This window comes from Bos indicus, chromosome 17 (assembly GCF_029378745.1).
Source record: "Bos indicus isolate NIAB-ARS_2022 breed Sahiwal x Tharparkar chromosome 17, NIAB-ARS_B.indTharparkar_mat_pri_1.0, whole genome shotgun sequence".
NCBI lineage: Eukaryota > Metazoa > Chordata > Mammalia > Artiodactyla > Bovidae > Bos > Bos indicus.
Window position 1 is genome coordinate 72,780,035 of NC_091776.1, and position 18,944 is coordinate 72,798,978.

At 64.2% G+C, this 18,944-nt stretch overlaps 1 protein-coding gene across 2 annotated transcripts in view; it reads right to left on the bottom strand.

Annotated features, from left to right (window-relative positions):
- Nucleotides 1-5,283: 5,283 nt before the first annotated feature.
- The window catches only part of TXNRD2 (thioredoxin reductase 2), a 28,160-nt gene continuing 14,499 nt past the window's right edge, over nt 5,284-18,944 (bottom strand). For both annotated transcript variants that reach the window (XM_070770076.1, XM_070770077.1), the window contains exons 9-18: nt 18,403-18,422; nt 17,710-17,801; nt 16,399-16,573; nt 10,072-10,208; nt 8,913-9,008; nt 8,595-8,687; nt 7,318-7,389; nt 7,150-7,247; nt 6,297-6,477; nt 5,284-5,446 (exon numbers count right to left, since the gene is read on the bottom strand). In XM_070770076.1, coding sequence (XP_070626177.1) covers nt 6,354-6,477; nt 7,150-7,247; nt 7,318-7,389; nt 8,595-8,687; nt 8,913-9,008; nt 10,072-10,208; nt 16,399-16,573; nt 17,710-17,801; nt 18,403-18,422 — 907 coding nt within the window. In that variant the 3' untranslated portion in view covers nt 5,284-5,446; nt 6,297-6,353. The remainder of the gene's footprint in view (nt 5,447-6,296; nt 6,478-7,149; nt 7,248-7,317; nt 7,390-8,594; nt 8,688-8,912; nt 9,009-10,071; nt 10,209-16,398; nt 16,574-17,709; nt 17,802-18,402; nt 18,423-18,944) is intronic.

An 18,944-nucleotide genomic window follows, 5' to 3' on the forward strand; every position in this document is an offset into this window, starting at 1 on the left:
TGTGGTAAAATGTAATAATTAAAATTTATCGTAACTATTTGTAAGTATGCATTCAGTAGCATTAAGTACATTCATATTGTTAGGCAAACTTCACCACCATCATCTCCAGGACTTTTTCATCCCCATCAAACACTCCCCACCACCCCTTTCCCAAGCCCCTGGGGACCTCAGTGCTACTTTGTTAGTTTGCCTCTTCTAAGTATCTAATGTAAGTGGTGTCACATATTTGTCATGTCGCTTAGAAGAATGTTCTAAAGGTTCATCCACGGTGTGCACCTATCAGAATTTTTGTTCCTTTTTAGGGCTGGATAGTATTCCTTTGTACTGTATACAACATTTTGTTTATCCGTTCATCTGTTGGTAGACACTCGTGTTCCTCCCGTCTTTTGGCTGTTGCGATTGATTCTGTTGTGAATGTGGGTATACAAATATCTGTTTGAGTCCCTGTTCTCAGTTCTTTTGGGTGTATGCCAAGGACTAGAATTGCTGGGTCACGTGGTAAGGCTATGTCTAACTTTTTGAGGAACCGCTAAACTTTGCTGCAGTGGTTGCATGATTTTTCATTCCCACCAGCAGTGCACAAGGGTTCCAGTTTCTCTGCATCTTCACCAACAGGTGTTCTTACCTATGTTTTTTTTTTAATAGGTGGCCTAATGGGACCTTGTGGTTTTGATTGGCATTTCCCTAGTGACCAGCGATGTTGAGCATCTCTTCCTGAGCTCATCCGAGCTGGGTGTGTGTTTGGACTGGGGAGCCCAGAGGCCGTGGGCAGCCTCACGCGTTCAGTTGGTGTCAGGACTGTGGCTCCCCAGAGCCAGGGCAGCCGGGAAGCGGCTCCAGGCCCCGGTGTGGGCCTCTCCCTGGCAGGACCCGCTACTTGCGGCCCTGGAGGGCGGGTGGGAGGGCCTCCAGGTGCAGCTCCTCCCCTGACGGGCCCAGGCCCCAGGCACTGATGGGCACACGCCTCTGGGAGGAGGCAGGCGCCGAGCGGGTCTCTGACCTGCAGAGAACGGCTGATGGGAACAACGCTGCACTTGTATGAGGTCTTCCCTTTGAAAACCAGATACTCCCTGAGCTATGGAAACCCAACTGCTGGCTGAGCGTCAAGACGTTATTATTACAATCACCCGGCCCGATTCCAGCCACCATGGCAGGACAATGTCCCTTTGAGGCCGTGCGGAGGACTCGCCTCCTGTCCACCCTCTCCCACAGGCAGGGCCCTGGCTGTACCTATGCGCCCGCGGGACTCCTGCCCAGAGGAGCTCTGCTCATCGGTCTGTCTCATCGGGTGGAGCCCGAAGGAAATGCGTCCAGGTGTTGCTTGACTGCCTCCTGTCCTGTCTCACGTCTCCACCGTGCTGGGACCTCAGGAACGACTTAGGTCTGCTTGGGGGAAATTTTCGGGTGTGAAAAAGTCTTCAAAGACACGAAGACCACTGGGGCCTCTTAGCCATCCTGTCATGGGCTGCGTGCCTCGCTAACATCACTATGAAACGGGGCCCATGGAGGGCATGCCCAGTGCCTGGAGCCCTCGCTGGTTCACTGACTGGCAGCTGGGGCAGAGAGTGGGGCCTGCAGGCTTCTGACCACCAGCTGCTACGTAGCGAGGCCATAGAGCGTCTTGTTCTTGGTCCCACTTTATTCCCAAGCTTTTGGTGTTATTTGATCATCAGTTTTATGCCATAAAGATCCTGATTTTATTAGGAAAAAAAAAAAAAACCAACAAACATAATCTTGTGGAAGTGCAAGGCAGGATCACCTTCCCATGAAACCCTAGAGCCAGAGCCTTGAGGCTTGAGACAGGCCTGTGCATGCTCAGTCGTGTTCTACTCTGCGACCCCAGGGACTGCAGCCCAGCAGGCTCCTCTATCCATGGGACTCTCCAGGCAAGAATACTGGAGAGGGTTGTCATTCCCTCCTCCAGGGGATCTTCCCGACCCGGGGATTGAACCCGCCCCTCCTGAGTCTCCTGCAGGTGAGTTCTTTACCAGTGGGCCACCTGGGAAGCCTGAGACAAGCCTCCCTCTCCTGTTTGCTTCTGCTGTCGCTGCTGGGCAGCCTGAGGAGTGGACGGGGCAGGACGCGCCAGGCAGTGAGGGCTCCACGGTTCCTGAGTTCACCTGGGTACGTCAGGGTTGGGTCTTCACCCTACAGGTGCCCTGATCCCACCGGGGGGTCGGCTCCAGGCAACAGGCACATGGAGGGAGGGGGTGTCCTCCTGCTGCCGGTTCGACGGCGCTGGGACCCCAGCTTGGTCTTCAGGATCAGGGACACCCGAGCAACATAAGGGATTAGGCAGGCTCAGCTCTAAGAGGCTCTGCTGGCCCCAGGGAAGCACAGGTGCTTGGCTGGGGCCCAGGGCATGCAGAGCTCCCAGAGCCCTTGGGGCAGGCCTGGAAACCCGAGAGCCCTCCAGGAGCTGGTGATGGAGGAGTGGGCTGGGGGAGGGCAGACGGGGAGACAGCGGGGGCGGCAGTGGGGGAGCAGGGGGTGGTTTGCAGGGGGTGGACCCGCTGCGCTCCCTGACAGACGTCAGACCCAGGTCTGGAGGCTGTGGCCCACCTGTCCTGAGGCCGGGCACCTCGCGGTCTCCTCCCTCCCAGGGTTGCCCCAGAGACCTAACAGGTCAGCAGGAGGAGGACCCTGGACCCTTGGGGGCAGGACGCACACTGCTGTCCTCTCCGTCCCCAGGCACTGCAGGAGGTCAGGTCCAAGGGGTGCGGTCCGCGGCCATGGGGATAGGGTGTTGGTTCCAGCAGAGACGCCTCCTGACGGGGCCAGGCCAGTGGTGTGGCGTGCCGTGGGACCTTGGCGCGATGGTGGGGGCAGGACAGGGACACTCATGGGGCTGTCTGGGCTCGGTCACCTCAGGCCCAACCTCCTGGCCTGCTCGCTGGGGTGGAGGCACCTCCCAACCTGTTTCTGGCAATGACCTGGACCCAAGGGTGTTCTGAGTGGGACCAGCGGGCTGGGCCCAGGTGAGGGCACCCAGGGACCCTGGGCCAGGCAGGGGAGGGAAGTGGCTTCCAGGGAACTCAGGGACAGGTAGGGACAGCCCCGAGCTGGCAGGAGCGTCTCGTGGAGGACCCGTCAAGGATCAGATGCTTCCGAGAATGACGTGAGCTGGGCGGCCCGTGACTGGAGCAGGGTGCCCGAAACCTGAGCAGGGTCCGCAAGGCTCAGTCACATGGCCTGGCAGCCCTGGCCCCTGGATGAGTACACTGCTCAGCCAACTCACGAGTCCCTCTTGCAGAGCCTGGGGCCGCCTGGCAGCTCTGAGTCAGGCGATGAGTGGTGGGTGAGGGTCTCGGGCCCAGTGCGGGGGCCTGCTTCAGGCCAAGGCATCACCCACGTCTGAGCTACCGCCTGACATGTGTCCACACACCCTGACCTGCAGGTGCTGACTGATGCCAGCTGTTGTTACAGGAGATCTCCATTTGGAGGGACCCTGGACGCACCTGGCGGGTACCTGTTCAGCCAGGCCTCTGGCCACAGGAAAGCATGGCTGAAGCACGTGTGGGGTGGGTGCTCCCTGCTACCCACCCAGGGATGCTGGGGGTCCCAGCAGGGCTGTGGGATGCTGGGGGCACCCTTGGCCTACAGAGGTTATGAGTCCTCAGCACAGCCCTGGGGGACAGGTCACTCTCCTGTCTTATTATCTACCTCCCCAGGGACCCAGAACGTTGGGGACAGCACCCCAGGGGGCTGGAGGAATACCTCGGTGGCTGGAGGGCTTGGCAGTTGAGGGCGAGGCAGGGGAGGGTGGGGGCTGGCTTCGGCATTGGCAACTCCTCTCACATCCCTGCACAACCTGCAGCCATAAGCCGAGGAGCGCAGGACGTCCTGGGGGTAATTGTAGGTTACACGAAGCAACCGAGGAATTAAAGTCATATTTTCATTGCACCATAAAAACATGCCAAGGCGCAGGAGAGCACCTGGCCTGTGGGCTTCTGGCCCCTCCCTGCGCCCTCCGGGGGGAGGGGCGGGGCGGGGCGGGGCCGGGCCGGGGAGCAACTGTGGAGCCAGGCAGGCCTGAGGGACGCCCAGGACAGGACCCGTGGCGGGCCAGCTCAGGCGTGAGACCGGAGAGCACGTGGGAGCCTCCGCGAGCGCGGGGCGCAGGTAGAGGGGCCTGGGTCCACGCGGCCCGCCCCGCTGGAGCCCCCAGAGCAGGGTACACTGGGACGGGTCCACTCTGCGGCCCTGCGGCTGGCGAAGGGGCTAGGCCCCGGCCCGTGACCGCGCTGGGTGGCGGGACGCGGCTGAGCCCCGCGCTGGGGAGGGGCCTCCAACAGGCGGCGCCCCAGGGCTGGCCCGAGCACCATGAGGGGGTTCTGCTCTCCATTCGGCGGCCACACCAACCATGTCAACCGGCCCGGACGTGGACGCCGCAGGCACAGCTGGAGCAAGGCCGCCCAGCTGGGGAAAGGGGTTGCGGGGCACCGAGGTGAGGTGGCCGCCCAGCTGCGTCACCCGGAGTCACGTGAAGCGGTGAGGCCGCCTGCATCCCTCGCCGGCCCCACGCGGTCGGCCCGGCGGCCCGGACCCAGCCAACCCCGAGCCGGCGGAGACCACGCCCAGAGGAGAGGCCCCGCCCACCTGGTCGGCTGACTCGTAGACCCTGAGCCGGCGGGGGCCACGCCCACCGCCGGAGCCCCTCCCACAGCACCGCCGGCCGGGCGATCAACGGTCGGCTGCTCTTGCCCGAGGCCCGGCCCTCGGGGTCTCGCTTGGGCGTCTGCGGCGGCCGCGCGCGCTTCGCGCGAGCCCATCCAGGCGCAAAGACATTCCTTTGTTCGCTGACAAGCAGGGTCCCACCCAGGGCTCCCGGGCGGCAGACTGAATGATGTTTTCTTAGGGAAGACACGAGATTAACTGCCGCTAAAGCCCCAGCGCAACGCAGGGCCCCGCCCGGCCTGTCAGCGCCGTCTCTCCGCCTGACTGACAGGTGCCGGGGGCCTCGCTCCCCGTCGGCCTCCGTGCGCGGGATTAAGCCTGAGCCCGGCCGACAAGCTGGCTGGGGCCCCGGGGGAGCGGGCCGCTCGGGGGACGGGGCTTCAGCGCCGGCCACCGCCTATCACCGGCCACGCCGCTGGCGGTGGCTCTGCACAGAGCCCGTGTTGCCGGGAGCGGAGCGAGGTGCCCCGTGGCGGGGCTGCTGGGGGCCCCCGACCCCGCGCTCCCCCACCCCAGCGGCCCACTGCCGCCACCCACAAGCCGCCACCCCTGCGCCCACGCCGGGGAGGTGACGGGCCTGTGGGAGACATCACAGGCCGGGAACGCTTCCGGAAGACAGCCTCTTTATTTGCACCGGGTGATGCCAGGGGCTCAGACATGGGCAGCCCGCGGGGGGTTTCCGCACAGGTCCTCATCATCTGGCAGGGTCCGGGGTGCGTGATGCCGGCCTGGGCCATCCTTGCCGGGCGCTCGGCGTCAGTCCAGTGTCCTGCCCAAGATGAGCGTCAGTGTGGGGCAGCCTGCGTCCTCACACCCACCCACACGGAGGGCCCCTGGGGGGTAGGATGAGAGAGCAGGCAAGGGCGGCCCTGCGCCATCAGGTGGGGCATCGTTGTTAGAAATGCCATGAGTCGATGAGGCTCCTCAGAGGCTGTCACAGGGCTTTGTGAAGAAACCAGTGTCTGAGTGCCTAGGAGAGGCCGGGGCCTGGCCCGCTAACCCTCGGCCACGGCTCAGCCTGACGCATCAGATGCCTGCAGGCATCTTCTGGGCGCTCACTGCTCTGTCCACAGCCCCCGGGGGCCCTGGGGACCCCAACCCAGGAGGGGGTGAGGGCCGGGTGAAGCCCCTCCAGCTGACAGGCAGAAAGGCCCGGACCACAGGCACCCTGTAGGCCAGGGGCAAGAAGGGGTTTCCTCCAAGAAGAGGCTCAGGACCAACGGCACACCAGGGCTTCCGGCTGCCCACCCGGCTGGCTGTGCCAAGCCTAACACAGCCAGACTGAGAGTCCGCTTTCTGAGCAGAGGGAAGGGACCTGGCAGCCCTGGACGGGGAAGGCGGGGCGGGGGAGGCTGCTTCCCCACCCTGTGTCCCCGCCCCGCCCCCGGGGACAGGCCGCATGCGCACCTGGCCTCCAGACACCCTGCTTGGCAGCAGTCAGGCCGGGGTCTGGAGGGTCCAGTGGAGGTGGGGCCCTCAAAGGCCTCCCTTCTCAGCTGTTTGTCTGGCCACAGTGGCCCGGGCGCAGGGCCCACTTGCCTGAGGTCACCTGCAGCTGGAGAGCAGTTGGCGGTGGCACCCAGCCCCCCTCAAACACAGGACCGGCCCCGCACGCACACCTGGCCATGGGGGCAGCAGTGGGCCGAGCGCCCTGGGCTGTGGATGGCCGCCTAGCCTCAGCAGCCGGTTACTGTGGGGTCCAGGCCAGAGCGCTTGGAGATGCGGAGCTTGGCCACCTCCTCCGCACAGGTGGGGTGGATGCCCACTGTCCGCATCAGCTGCTGGTAGGAGGCCCCACACCTGCACGCGGGACGGGGGTGGAGGGTGAGTTAGTGCAGGGAGGCAATGTTTGTACACCCACCCGCCCCCCCGGAGAAGTCACCAATGGCAGGACTTGGGGGAGGGCCCGGAAGTCAGTCTCCTCACTGCCCTCCAGCCCCGGCCCCCACCCTCTTCTACAGCCGGCAGCCAGGAACACCTGCCATCTCCACCTCCCACCTGCCGGCCTGGCCCCCTACTGCCCCCTGCTGCCCCCAGGCCCACACGGCCCTCCATGAGTCCAGCCCGCTCCCCTGTGCCATCCTGCCTCTGACAGCCCTCACCAGCTGCCCGGCCCCTTCACTCCCAGCCCTGCCGGAGCGGCCACAGCACGGATCCCGGGACCCCACTGCAGGTCTGGCCCCAGAGGATGTGTGCCCGCTAGGCGGCCCTCCCGGTACATGCGATGCCAAGCTGCTCCCGACTGCCTGGGCACGCATTCTGAGGAGAGAAGACCCACAGGGACCCCTTGGCCAGTCGAGGACACAAGCCTGTCCCAGAGATGAACATGGCCACACCCCAGGTGACTGGACCTGGCCCGTCGGGTGGATGCTGTCTGAAAACACCACTCCACGGACGAGTGGCCTGACACAGCAGACTCGACAGCCCAGCGGCCTGCGAGTGGCGTATCAGCTGACATTCCTGTGGACTCACTTGATCCCCAGGGCAAATCCCTGAATAACTTCGCCTGCGTTGGGGCCGAGGAAGTGCAGGCCCAGCACCAGCTGTGGGGGCTCCCGCAGACACACCATCTGAAAGGCACATGGTCAGTGGGGGTGGCAGGGGCCCGTGTGCCCGGGCCAGGCCCATAGGGACACTCACCTTTATGTAGCACTGAGATGCATCCCGCTGGGGGACAGTGAACTCCAGTGGTTTATAGAACGCGTGGTAAACCTGGGCACCAAGACAGGGATTCCCGGTTCAGTGGCTGCAGCACAACAAGCCCCGGGATCTCCTCGAGCTGGTCAGGCTGTGGGTGCGGCAGGGGAGCCGCAACCACCCACTGGGCCTGTAGGCTTCGATCCGGGCTGAGGACAAGGCCCCGCTGGCCTGGAGGCAGCCTGCGCCCCTGGGCACCGCAGCCTGTGGCCAGGCCCGAGACTCTGGAGAGCTGCGGCAGCGAGGCAGGCTGCCCTCTGACCTGCCTCAGAGCCCGGGGCGCAGAGCAGGCCTGGGCACCACCCAGGCGGACGCTGCCCAGGCTAGCACTGGAGGGGGGCCGGCTGCCTGTCCCGTCTCCCTGGGGCCCCCAGTGCTCTCCAGGCCCTCACTCCAGCCAGCAGGGGGGCAGGCACAGCCCCCACCGACTGCCGGACAAAGGCTTTCAGCGCCCGAGAAGGGCCGACAGCGGGGTTGGGGCTGCGGCTGCGTAAAAAATGAGCAGGGCGCTCACATGTGCTGCACAGCCATTATTAATTAATGCAGCTTCAGAGAATATTGTTCTAACGAAGACAGGATTGAAAAGAAAACAAACAAAGGGCATTTGGCCATTCAACATTGTGAAACATAAAACAACATCACGGAATGCCACGACACACGTCCCAGGGCCCTTGTGATGAATTAAACAAAAATAGCAAATAAAGCACAGTTGATGGAGGACGGGGCAGGCCCTGGAGCCCAGGGCTCGCTCCCAGAGGGAAGCTGGCCATGCTGGTGGCCGCGTGGGGTCCAGTGCCTCCCGGCCCGCCTCCAAGCTGCAGCCAAAGCAGACCCCAGAGGCACCCGTCTGGTGACCAAGCCCTCCCTCCGGGTGACGCCCATGCTGGGCTGGCAGAGGCCCGTGAGGACCAGAAGTGGGCAGGAGGGCAGCGGGGGAGGCGGGCAGAGGGCAGGAGGAGACTTTCCAGATGGAGGGAGACACATACCCCACTGAGGGGGCCGCTGCTCCAAGGCCCCCCTGGTCCCTGCCATGCCTGCCGACATCCCCAACCTGTCACACCTGTTGTGTGGGGCCCCATGCCGCCCTGCCGAGCCTCAGGCCCCGGGAAGCAAGGCTCCAATATTCCCGCTTGCCCTCCGGCGTCTGTGGGGGTGGCCGTCACCGGGGTGGGGGCCACGGGGGCCTGCATGCTGCACCCCACCCCCGGGCCTGGACTCACCTCCACGTGCTCTTCTCCATGGCGAGCCACGGCTGCCTCCTCTGACAGCCCCACGCAGCCGTACTCCAGTGGGGTGAAGACAGTCGTGGGGACCTGGAGGGCAGGCCTGCATCAGGCAGGCTCCTGGGGGCCCAGGGCGAAGACCCCCCAGGGACAGTGAGTGTCCGGTCACGCATGCATGCTTGCACACACGCACACGCTCGCACACACACACACGCTCACACTCACACGCACACGCTCACACACACGCACATGCCCCCAGAACGAGCTGTAGCCTTGCGCAGGCTGGGCGTGGCTGTGGCGAGCAAAGGTACTCACGCTGCTGTAGTCCATCAGGTCTGAGGTCCGGCCGCTCAGCCGCTGGGCCAGGAGCCGCCCGGCCATGATGGCCGTGGGCGTCAGCTCCGGCCGCCCCTGGAAGCAGGGAGCACGGGTTACTCCAGCACGGCTCATGGTGGGGGCGCCACCTTCCCGAGACCCCCCAGATGCAGGTTGCCTCTGTTGCTCTTGCGTGCTCCCCTCTGTCCCACCCTGGAGAGCTGCCAGTCTCCCTGGAAGAGGGGGTGGGCTGCTAACGAGCCCGGCCACGCCAGCCACGCTGGCCAGACCAGCGGCACCTCCCACATCCACCGGGGGCTTCTCTCGGGACCCTGCTTCATGTCAGTGCCCTTGGAGAGCGTTCCCACAGCAAAGCCCATGTGAGACCCGCCGCCATGCACTAGATCCCATTGGCTGGGGTTCGGGCTAAGACAGGCCCAAGGAGCACCCGTGGGCCCCGACACACAGCTGGTCCGGCACGCCAAGCCCAAGACAGCCCGGATAGGACCGCATTCCGTGGAGGCCCCTGCCCTGGGCGTCCTGCCCTGGAGCAGAGCTGCCACAGCCCCGTGTCCCCTCATGCGCCAGCCTGGGACTGGGGGCTGATCCCCCACAACAGTGGGAAACACCCATGACCGACGTTCTGGAAATGACAGGGATCGGCAGCGAGAAAGCACCCGCCTGACTGACACACACGTGGCCCACACAGCACACACGTCTCCCTGAGCCACGGCGCCCTTGCTGGACCCTGGGGGTGAATGCCTCTGACCGCTGAGTGACTTTTAGTCATGACTTTTAATCAATGGTCTTCCCAGGTGGCTCAGTGGTAAAGAACCCGCCTGCCAATGCAGGAGATGCAGGAGACACAGGCTCAGTCCCTGGGTCAGGAGATCTCCTGGAGGAGAAAATGGCAACCCACTCCAGTACTCTTGCCTGGGGAACCCAATGGACAGAGGAGCCCGGCGGGCTGCAGTCCATGGGATCACAGAGTCTAACACGACTTAGCGACTGGGCACACACGCGTGTTTTAATTAACACACAGCACTGCCTAAGCAGCCAGGCCCCAGGGCAGCGAGCATGCATGAAGCTTCGTCCACAGCACTGGGCTGACAGGGTGGCCAGGGTCAGAGGGACAAGGAGCAGGGGGCGCCGGCCATACCTCTGCCACATCACCGATGGCATAGATGTGGGGGACGGAGGTGGTTTCCTGGGCATCAACGAGGATCTTCCCAGTGACGGGGTTCGTATGCACACCAGCCTTTTCCAAATTCAGACTTGCGGTTTCTGGAACTCGGCCTGAAGGACACAGAGCAAGGTGGAAGGTTTCCATGAGAGGTTCTGATCAAGATTCCGGGTTTATTTAAAGCCCTTCTCAGAAAGTCCACTTAGAATTGGTGAGACACCAAGCACTGACAGTGCCAAGGGCCTCAGACATGTATGCACACACACGCATGTGTGTGCACACACCTGCACGCACGTGTGTACACATACACGCACGTATGTGCACGTACATGTGCGCACGCGTGCAAACGTGTACACACGCACAGGTGCTCGCATGCATGTGCGTGCACACACCTGCACACACATGTACGCACGCGTGCAAACGCGTACACACGTGCTGCACAGGTGCGCGCGTGCATGTGCGTGCACATGTGCACGTACATGCACTACACCCATACAGTTTGCACACATACACACGCAATGTGTACACACACTTTTTATGTACACATGCACGTGTGAGTACACACACACACACATCTGCACAGAAAACGAAAGGACAGTGCAAGAACAGGAGGAAGTGGGGTGTGTGTGCAGAGTCTGGAATAAGAAATCCTAAACACAGCCTATGACACAATTTTGGTTTTTTAAATTATACACAGTTAAGAGTCATACATATTCAAAAAATAAACGTGGGAAAAAAACCCTATAACCGATGAACAACCAAAAGGGCTTATTGGTTTTTTGTTTTAATTTTTTACTTTTTATTTTCAAAAATATTTACTTATTTGGCTGCACCAGATTGTATTTGCAGCACGTGGGATATTTAGTTACGGTACGCAGCATCTTGGTTGTGGCACGAGGGATTTAGTTCCTTGACCAGGGATCGAACCTGTGTCCCCCGCATCGGCAGGTGGATTCTCAACCACTGGACCACCAGGGAAGTCCACAAAGGTGCCTGGGGTAACAGATAACTCGCTCGGGAGACCTGGGGGGCCCACCCTGGAACTGTACCTCTGCAGGTCACGTCTCAGCAAGTGAGAGGACGTGTCACTCAAAGAGGACGTTCAAGCCCCATAACGCTGACTTTGTGCGGGAGAGCTGTGATTTCTTTCGAAGGTGCCTGGCTCTGACAACAGAATTGTGTAGCAGCAGCAGCCAGGCGCGACATGCCCCCAGCCCCTGACCAGATCCCTAAGCCCCTCCCCACTGATGGCTGCACTCCAAGGGCCAGGGACCCCAGGTCACGTGGCAGAGTGACGCAGGCGAAGGGCCAGCTTGGCTGCACACACAGCCCGATGGGGCCACACAGCCTTCGAGGCATAGGCCTGAGGGCAACTCGGAAACTCCGGCCTGTCCCTGCGTGCACCCCTTGGTGGGTCAGGGCATCTCAGGGGCCCTCAGGTGGCCTCCCTGGTCCAGGGCGCCCCCCCAACACTCCTGGAGTCCCTGCCCTCTACCTGCCAGGTCACCCCACCTGCCAGGAAGCTGCCTGTGAAGGACAGGCAGTGCCTCACGTCCCCAGCCCCTGGCAAGGACGTCCCCCTGATGCCCGAGGAGGGTGAGCCGATCCAGAGGAGGCAGATGGTGCGCTCAACCGCATCCTGCCCAGGGTCCAGGACAGACCCCCGCTGCCGGCAGCCCCAGCTTGAGGCGTCCAGGGCTGGCAGGCACAGCCGCCCGTCCTGGGGGGCCATCAGCTTGTGGACTCCGCCCTTGGAGAGAGGCCTGGAGGGGGCAGTGCTGGGCGGACACCCCAGCACTGCCAGCCGGTGTGCTCACAGCCTGGGGCCTCGTTCAGACGACAAGGCCTCTTTGAGTGGGGGTGGTGGGGGGGGGCAGTGGGCACCCCGTCTTCCCGGGACTGGGCGGGGGATCCGGAGGCGGGAGGCTCGGCTTCAAAGGCACAGATCCCACAGCTCCCACGGCTCAGGCCCCCGGGGTCGGCAGGGGCTGGTGGAGCCAGGGAGGGGAGCCTTAAGTCTCCAGCTGCTGTCCCCGCGGGAAGTCAAAACACAGGCTCAGCTAAACCTCCTTCTCAGCAATGACTCCGGCTTGGCCCCAGGGATCAGGGGCTGAGGGCTGGCGCCCTTCTCCAGCAGACCAGACACAGGCCCACTAGGACAGGAGGGCCCCGCCTCTGACCACACCGATGCTGGCGCTCCAGCTCTGATGGAGGCCCATGAGCCTGTAGAGTGTGACGTGCCACCTGCCAACATCCTGCCCGGGGCCTGGGGGCCCAGCGGGCACCTGGGAACGGGTTGGACCGTGCTCCGGCAAGGAAGAAGTGGGCCCCACGGGTGGGATGGGGGGCATCAGTGCTGCAGGCAGGGGCTCCTCGATCAGCCCCTGGGTTCCTCCCCAGGTCCTGGGCCCTGAGCTTCCCAGTACACTGGGCCGGGCTGATGAGCCACAGGCAAAGCGGGCAGCACCCGGGCCAGGCACTCCGACAAGGCCACGCTGCCCGCAGCTCACCCCTGCACCCCGCCCAGCTGGTCACAGGAGGTCAACAGTGCTTCTTCCCGGGCCTGTGGTAACCATGGTAACTGCACACCTTGCAGAGACTAACAAACCACATCTCAGGTCCCCGAAGAAACAGAGATAAACTTGAAGGCAGAAGCAGGAGACGGCGGCCACGCTGGCCCCCGTGGTCCATCTTGAAACCAGGATTCTCTAGGACGCGCTGTCTACGTAAGTGGGAAGGTACGTGGAATGTGTAAGCCAGGCCACGGGCACAGAGAATAACGCTGGACAATGCCGGTGGCGAGCTTCCAGGACCAACCGTGCAGGAAGGGAGGCCCTGGACAGGGGCCACGGACGGCGGATGGGCCCCGGCCTCCGCCACACTGCCCCGTGTTCTCCGAGCCGGGGGTCATGCTCCCCGTCAAACAGGCCCGGAGCCCCAGAGGCAGACGGAGACGGAGAACGGGTGGGGCGGGAGGCCCAGCGGCCGGCTGCTTGGACGTCCGCTCAGACCGGGCTGGGCTTGAACGGCAGCGGTCATGCCATCCTCCACGGCCTCCCCAAGGGCAGGCAGTCCTCCCCAGTGATGGCTCACACGCCACCCTATCCAGCCCACAGGCCGCCCACTCCTCACCCCGGCGTGGGGTTGGCAGCTGGTCCCTGGGGGAGGCCCTTCCAGGCAGGCGGCCCCCTCGCTCTGCACTCTGCTCCTTGTCAGGGTGGGGAGCTGTGAAGGTTCAACGTGCGCTTCTTCAGTGAGTCGTACAACGCAGTGTCCTTTGGCCACATGTCAGTGAGCTGGGCTTCCTCCTGAGAATGACTGATCCGGCCCTTTGTGTCCGTTTATATGATCCCATGAGCGTCTTCCTTAGGACGTGCGTGACTTGCTGCCGCGGTTGCAACAAACGAGCGCTCTGAAACCTCAGCCCCCTGCCTTGGGGCTGCCCCTCGCCTGCTGGCCAGAGTCCCTCAGGGGGACCTCATGACCCTCGCAGCTTGGACGGCCCCCATCCAGCGCTGACCGCCCAAGACAGAGCTCTTGGTGGGCCGGGCCAGGCCAGCCTCCTCTGGTGGCACTGAGGGAACCACCTGCTGGCTGTCGTGACCTGCTCCGTGCAGCCGGGGACGCAGAGGAGCAGACGTGCCCGTCACAGGAAGACGGGCCTCCCTGGAGCACACGGGGTGCTGGTGCGCAGGGGATCCCTCAGCCAGGGCGGACTCGGGGCCGGCGGGGGCGTGACACGGGAGTGCGGGCTGCGACTGGACAAACCGCGCGGGCAGTCCTGGGCGCGGCGCTGGGAGGCTGGGCAGGGGCCCGGGCTGGAGGCCCGGTCAGGCTATGGTGGGGCCCCCACCTGGAGAACAGAGCCCCACTCGGGTGTCCTGCAGCCACAGCAGGACGCGGTTCCAGGGGCAGGCCGGGTGGCTGCCCCAGCGGGCTGCATCACTGCTCAGACCTCCAGCCTCCGGGTGGCGGCCTTGGACGGGCCCCGGCCGCAGCCAACCTCGGCCCCTCGGGCCCGGCACGGTCTCCTTGGGCCAGCCTTCATCCCGGGCTGCAGTCCACGTGTGCACCAGCGTGGGGACAGTGCTCAGAGTGGCTGGCCCTTCAGGACGGGGGTCGGCCAGAGGGGGTTGGCTGGGACCCAGGGGCTTGCTTCCCCCGACGCCAGAGGCTTCCACGTGACACAGGTGAATGGCAACAGCCCGCTGCAAAGAAAAAGCCTGAAGAAAAAGCGCCGGCTTCGGGGGCTGACTGCCCACGGCGCCCCGCTGCTTCACCACCCGGGGGTGGGGCTCCTCTGGCCTGAGCCTTCCTCCAGCCTGGACACTGAGCCCTGCCTGGAGGCCGCTGATTATGGGGGTAGGGGGGAGGGCGCTGGGGACTGTTTTGGCTCTGGGTTTTCCCGAGGCCAAGGTGCTCAGGCTGTTTCTAAAAACAAGAGGAAGTCACAGCAAAGCCAAGGGTCCCTGCTCAGAGGTGTCCACTGGGCTCGCCAGTCCCACTCCACGCACCGCCCCCCCAGCCGGGATCCAGGCCACAAGTGGTTAACTGTGGCGGCCGGAGCCTGCGGGGCGGGCTGACTGTCTTCACTCATCACAGTAATCGGCGCATCTGCAGACAGGAAATCCTCCTCCCCAGCTCCCGGCCTGTTATCTAAGACACCTGGTGTGAGCGGGTGATTCACAGACAAACAATGAGCCGGCCCCCTGCACAGCAATTAACTGCTTTAGCTGCTAATGTGCTTAATCCACCTCGTGGGGATCAAGGCTGCGCCGCGGAAGAGGCTGGCAGGCTGCAGGCCAGCCCACTCTGGTGTCCGCGGGTGTCCAGGGGCACGAGCCGCAGCCCGCCCTTCTCATCTGTGACACCTGGGGTCTGGTGGGTGCCCGGGCGGACCCAGGGTCTGCCAGCTCCCGGCCGGCCATGGTGTTCGGACCCCTGGGACCACCCTTTATCGCACACAGAAGTAATGCCCGGTTCCAGGCTCTCCAGGTAAAGGGCAGAGAACGTTCCGGTTGCTGAAACGGGACGTGGCTCCTGGATGTTTACAAAACCCGCTGCGAGCTGTGCCCCGCCAGCACTTGCCCGCGGCTGGGAGGCGTGCCGGGAACCGCAGCGCTGCCTCGGGAAGCAAGGTCAGAGGCCAAGGACTGTGAAAAGCCCCCACCCCCGGCATCAATCACACCAGCAGACCGTCTGGGGGATGCCAGTTTTGAAAATACAGAAAACAAAACGGACTCCTGGTGGGGGAAGGCTCCCAGGGCCTCACCCTGTAGCCCACCAGGGCCGTCTGGACGCGGGGAGGACCCCGAGGGTCCGGGGGGAGGGGCGGGGTGCAGGCGAGGGGCCAGGCAGGCGGTGGGTGCAGTCCCCTCAGCCTTTAGAACCAAGCTGAAAACGACAGCCATCAGTTTACCTCTCCGGGTCTGAACACTCAGACGACCCTTCACAGCGTTCAAAACAAACCCCCTTTTAGGTCTACTCTCTCGATTCGATCAAGAACATTTCCTCTGGTAATTTAGCGAATCTTGGCCAAGAGTTCGCTCCAGGGTGTCTCAGATTTTTGCCTCATTCCTAAAACCTGCTCGCGTCAAGCTTCAACAGCCAGGCGCTGACCGCTCCGGGGTTTATTTCATTTTCGGATTTCCACCCGTTCTGAGCATTTCGGAAGCAGTAGGCTTCTCAGAAGTACACCCCACCCCAGCCCCACCTCGGGGCACGTGGGGACCTGGGCAGCCGGGGTGGGAAAGAGCGGGAGGCAGGCCCTCTGAGGGCTCAGTGGACACGTCGAGAGCTGCGGAGCCGGATGTGGGGTCTGATGGGCACAGAGACTCAGAAGCCAGGCCCGGGGGGAGGGGGATGAGAGGCCCGCGGGCTGGAGACACGGAGGGAAGACCCTGATCGCCTCTAGGTGTAACGTGCACACAGACGGGTCGGGAAAACGGGTTCCAAACGCGCAGGCCACAGGCCCCAGGGCAGGAGGGTGTCCCGGCAGGTGGGCCCAGCGCCCTCTGTGCAGGGACCCCTGGGGCAGGCCCGCCTGCCACGGCTCTGGGCTCCAGGCTGTGCCCTCAGGGCCTCTCCCCTCCAGGCTGGCCGTCCTGAGCCCTGCAGGGGCCCCAACGCCCTCCGCAGGGTCAGCCGGGTGTAGGGGGCCCAAACCTGGGAGTGTGTTCCACACGGTCACCCATGAGCTCTCTGCATTGCTGCCCGGGGGGGCGTGGGGAGGGGCAGGGAGGGGTCCAGACACCCGACGGCAGGGAAGGGGGCACCTGGGCCCTAGGGCACGCACGTCCTCACCTATGGCCCAGAGCACCGTGTCAAAGGTGCCCGCGTCCTTCCGGTCCGAGGTGAGGTCCACCCAGGTGACGCGGAGCTGCTGGCCTGGGAGCTTCTCTACCTTCTCGGGGGCGCAGCCCCGTAGGATCCGGGTGCCGTGGCCAGCCATGTGCTCGGTGACCAGCGAAGCCATTTGCTGCAGAGGGTGGAGAGGGTGCGGGGTGAGGGCCTGGCGCTGGGGGGAGGGGGGCCTGCAGAGACGACCTGCCTGAGCTGGCCGTCCGGGGGCGGGGGCAGGCCTCACGCCCCGCTCTGGGGACCCTGCTCTCTGTGGAGCTGAGGACTAACCCGGCAGAGCTTCTGGCAGCCCCTGTCCCCCCAAGTTTGCGGGCCCAGGCCCCTGGCCTGGGGTATGTGTGACCTCTGGACACTTCTTAGACATTAATGAACCGAGTCTTCCCTGAAGGGGCTGAGACCCGCCCCGGGCTCTGTCTGCCAGGTTCTGCCGGGCGCGGCGGCCAGGTAGCTGCGAGCAGATGTGGGCACCTCTGCCCCCCTTCTCATTCCTGCGGGCCTCTGTCTCTTGGGCCCTCTCTGCCTGCATCCAGCCCGAGGCTCGAGGCCGTCCCTGGACATGTGTGCCAGAGGCAGGCACTCGGGCATCTGTCCAGGGGGTGACAGGACATCGGGGGGTGCATCGCCCCGGAGCCCACCCACCGTCCCACTGCGCAGACACTTGGTGTTCTGACAGCGACAACCCAGACCTGGGCTTTAAAGTGACATCTCTTCGAAGGGATTGTGGCTTAAAAAGAAAGTACACGTGCTCATCACGTGGGCACATCCATTGTCAGCAAGGGTGCCCGCGCCCCAGGCTGGGAGGCCATGGGGCCGCCTGCGTGGTGGACGGGGAGGCCATGCGGCTACAGGGCCTGGCTCGGCTTGGCGTCCTGTCCGTCCTGTCTATGGTGGCCGGGCTGCCGTCACCCACGACGGTCACCCAGGGCCTCTCTCCCCACCACGCTGGCCCTGGAAAGACACACTCCTCGGGCCCCAGAGGCTCAGCAAGGGAGCTGGGATGGCACAGCTGCCCATGCTTGCCGGCCACTGCCCTCCCAGGTTGGGGCTGGCCGCTGTGTCTGCTGTGAGCTGACCCTTGCTGCCACCCGCCAATAGGTGTCTATGTCGCCAACAGTCTCTTCGCTCGACTTGAGGGCCGGTTTCCAAAGACTGAGACCTCGGTGCCAGTCCACACCTGCCCCCGCCCAGGTAGGGGGGTGGGAAAGCCCCCTCACGACAGCAGGGACACGGGTGGGGGCGCCGGCCCGGCATTACCTGGTCGAAGGCCCGGAGGGGCACGCTGCGTATCATGACGGTGGTGTCCAAGCCGAGCCCGGTGAGGAGGCCCGCGCACTCCAGGGCTACGTCTGCCAGGCGGCTAAGGAGTGTTAACGATGGTGACGCTGGGGCCGGGCAGCGAGACCCCCACGCCCCGCCAGAAGCCCACACCCACCCGCCCCACCAGCCCAGAGGAGGCTCCGACCTGGCTGCAGAGACCACCCCCCGGTGCCATCTTGGACACACGTCGAGGGCCAGGTGGGGGCTCCATGCACAGGCGCCTTCCACGCCCCTGGAGGCTCACCCAGGCCACATGGGGGTGGTCGGGAGCCAGCGCCCGGGCCTCACACCTCTGTCTCCCCTGCAGTCGCCCCTCCGGGCCCCCAGTCTTACTGTTCCATCTGAAGGAACTGGCCAGAGGGGGCTGGTCTCCAGGGAGGACCACCTGCCTCAAGGCTGTGTCCAGCTGCCTAGCCAGTGAGCGGCTCAGGAAGAGCCTCCCGGAAGCCCCAGACTCAGAGGTCAACCTCAGAGTGTCCCCTGAGCACAGAGGACAGAGTGGGCCTTTACAGGTCACAGGGGGCAGCCCCCACGGGAGGGGCGAGGGCGGGGGCCGGACCCGAGCGTCCGCTCTTGGGACGGTGAGCAGCGCCGTCTGTCTGTCCATCACCTGCATGCAGCAAAGGATACAGCTGGCCCCGACCACTAACCTGTTGAAGGGACAGACAGAGATACATGGGTCACACGTCCACGGGTCGTGAGCTGCCCCTGGGGCTCCGAGGGCCGGGCCTTGTGCGGGCGCCCGGTAGCTGCCGCGAACTGTCCGACAGGCCACCCTGAGGGATGATAGCCCCCCCAGGGCTCCTGCCACAGTGACAGCCAGCTGCCGGATCGGGGAACTGCCTGGTGGCGAGGGAGGGGCGGCTGGTGACAGACCAGCGTGTCTGGGGACGGGCCCGCAGGCAGGACCGACGTGGACCAAGCCCAGATGTTGCAAGCTTCTCCTTGACTCCCACTGGACCCTGACGTCAGGCTGCAGACAACCAGGGAGGTGCGGATGTGGGCAGTAATGCTCCGGGGCCACGGAGGCCGGGCGGAGGGCCCACGCCTGCCTGCCCCAAGTTCCCCCATGCAGAGGCTGGGAAAGTCAGCACGGCCAGCAGGGAGGGGCCACAGGACCCAGCAGACCTCCCGTTACACACCCTGCGTGCACACACACCTGAGCACACGTG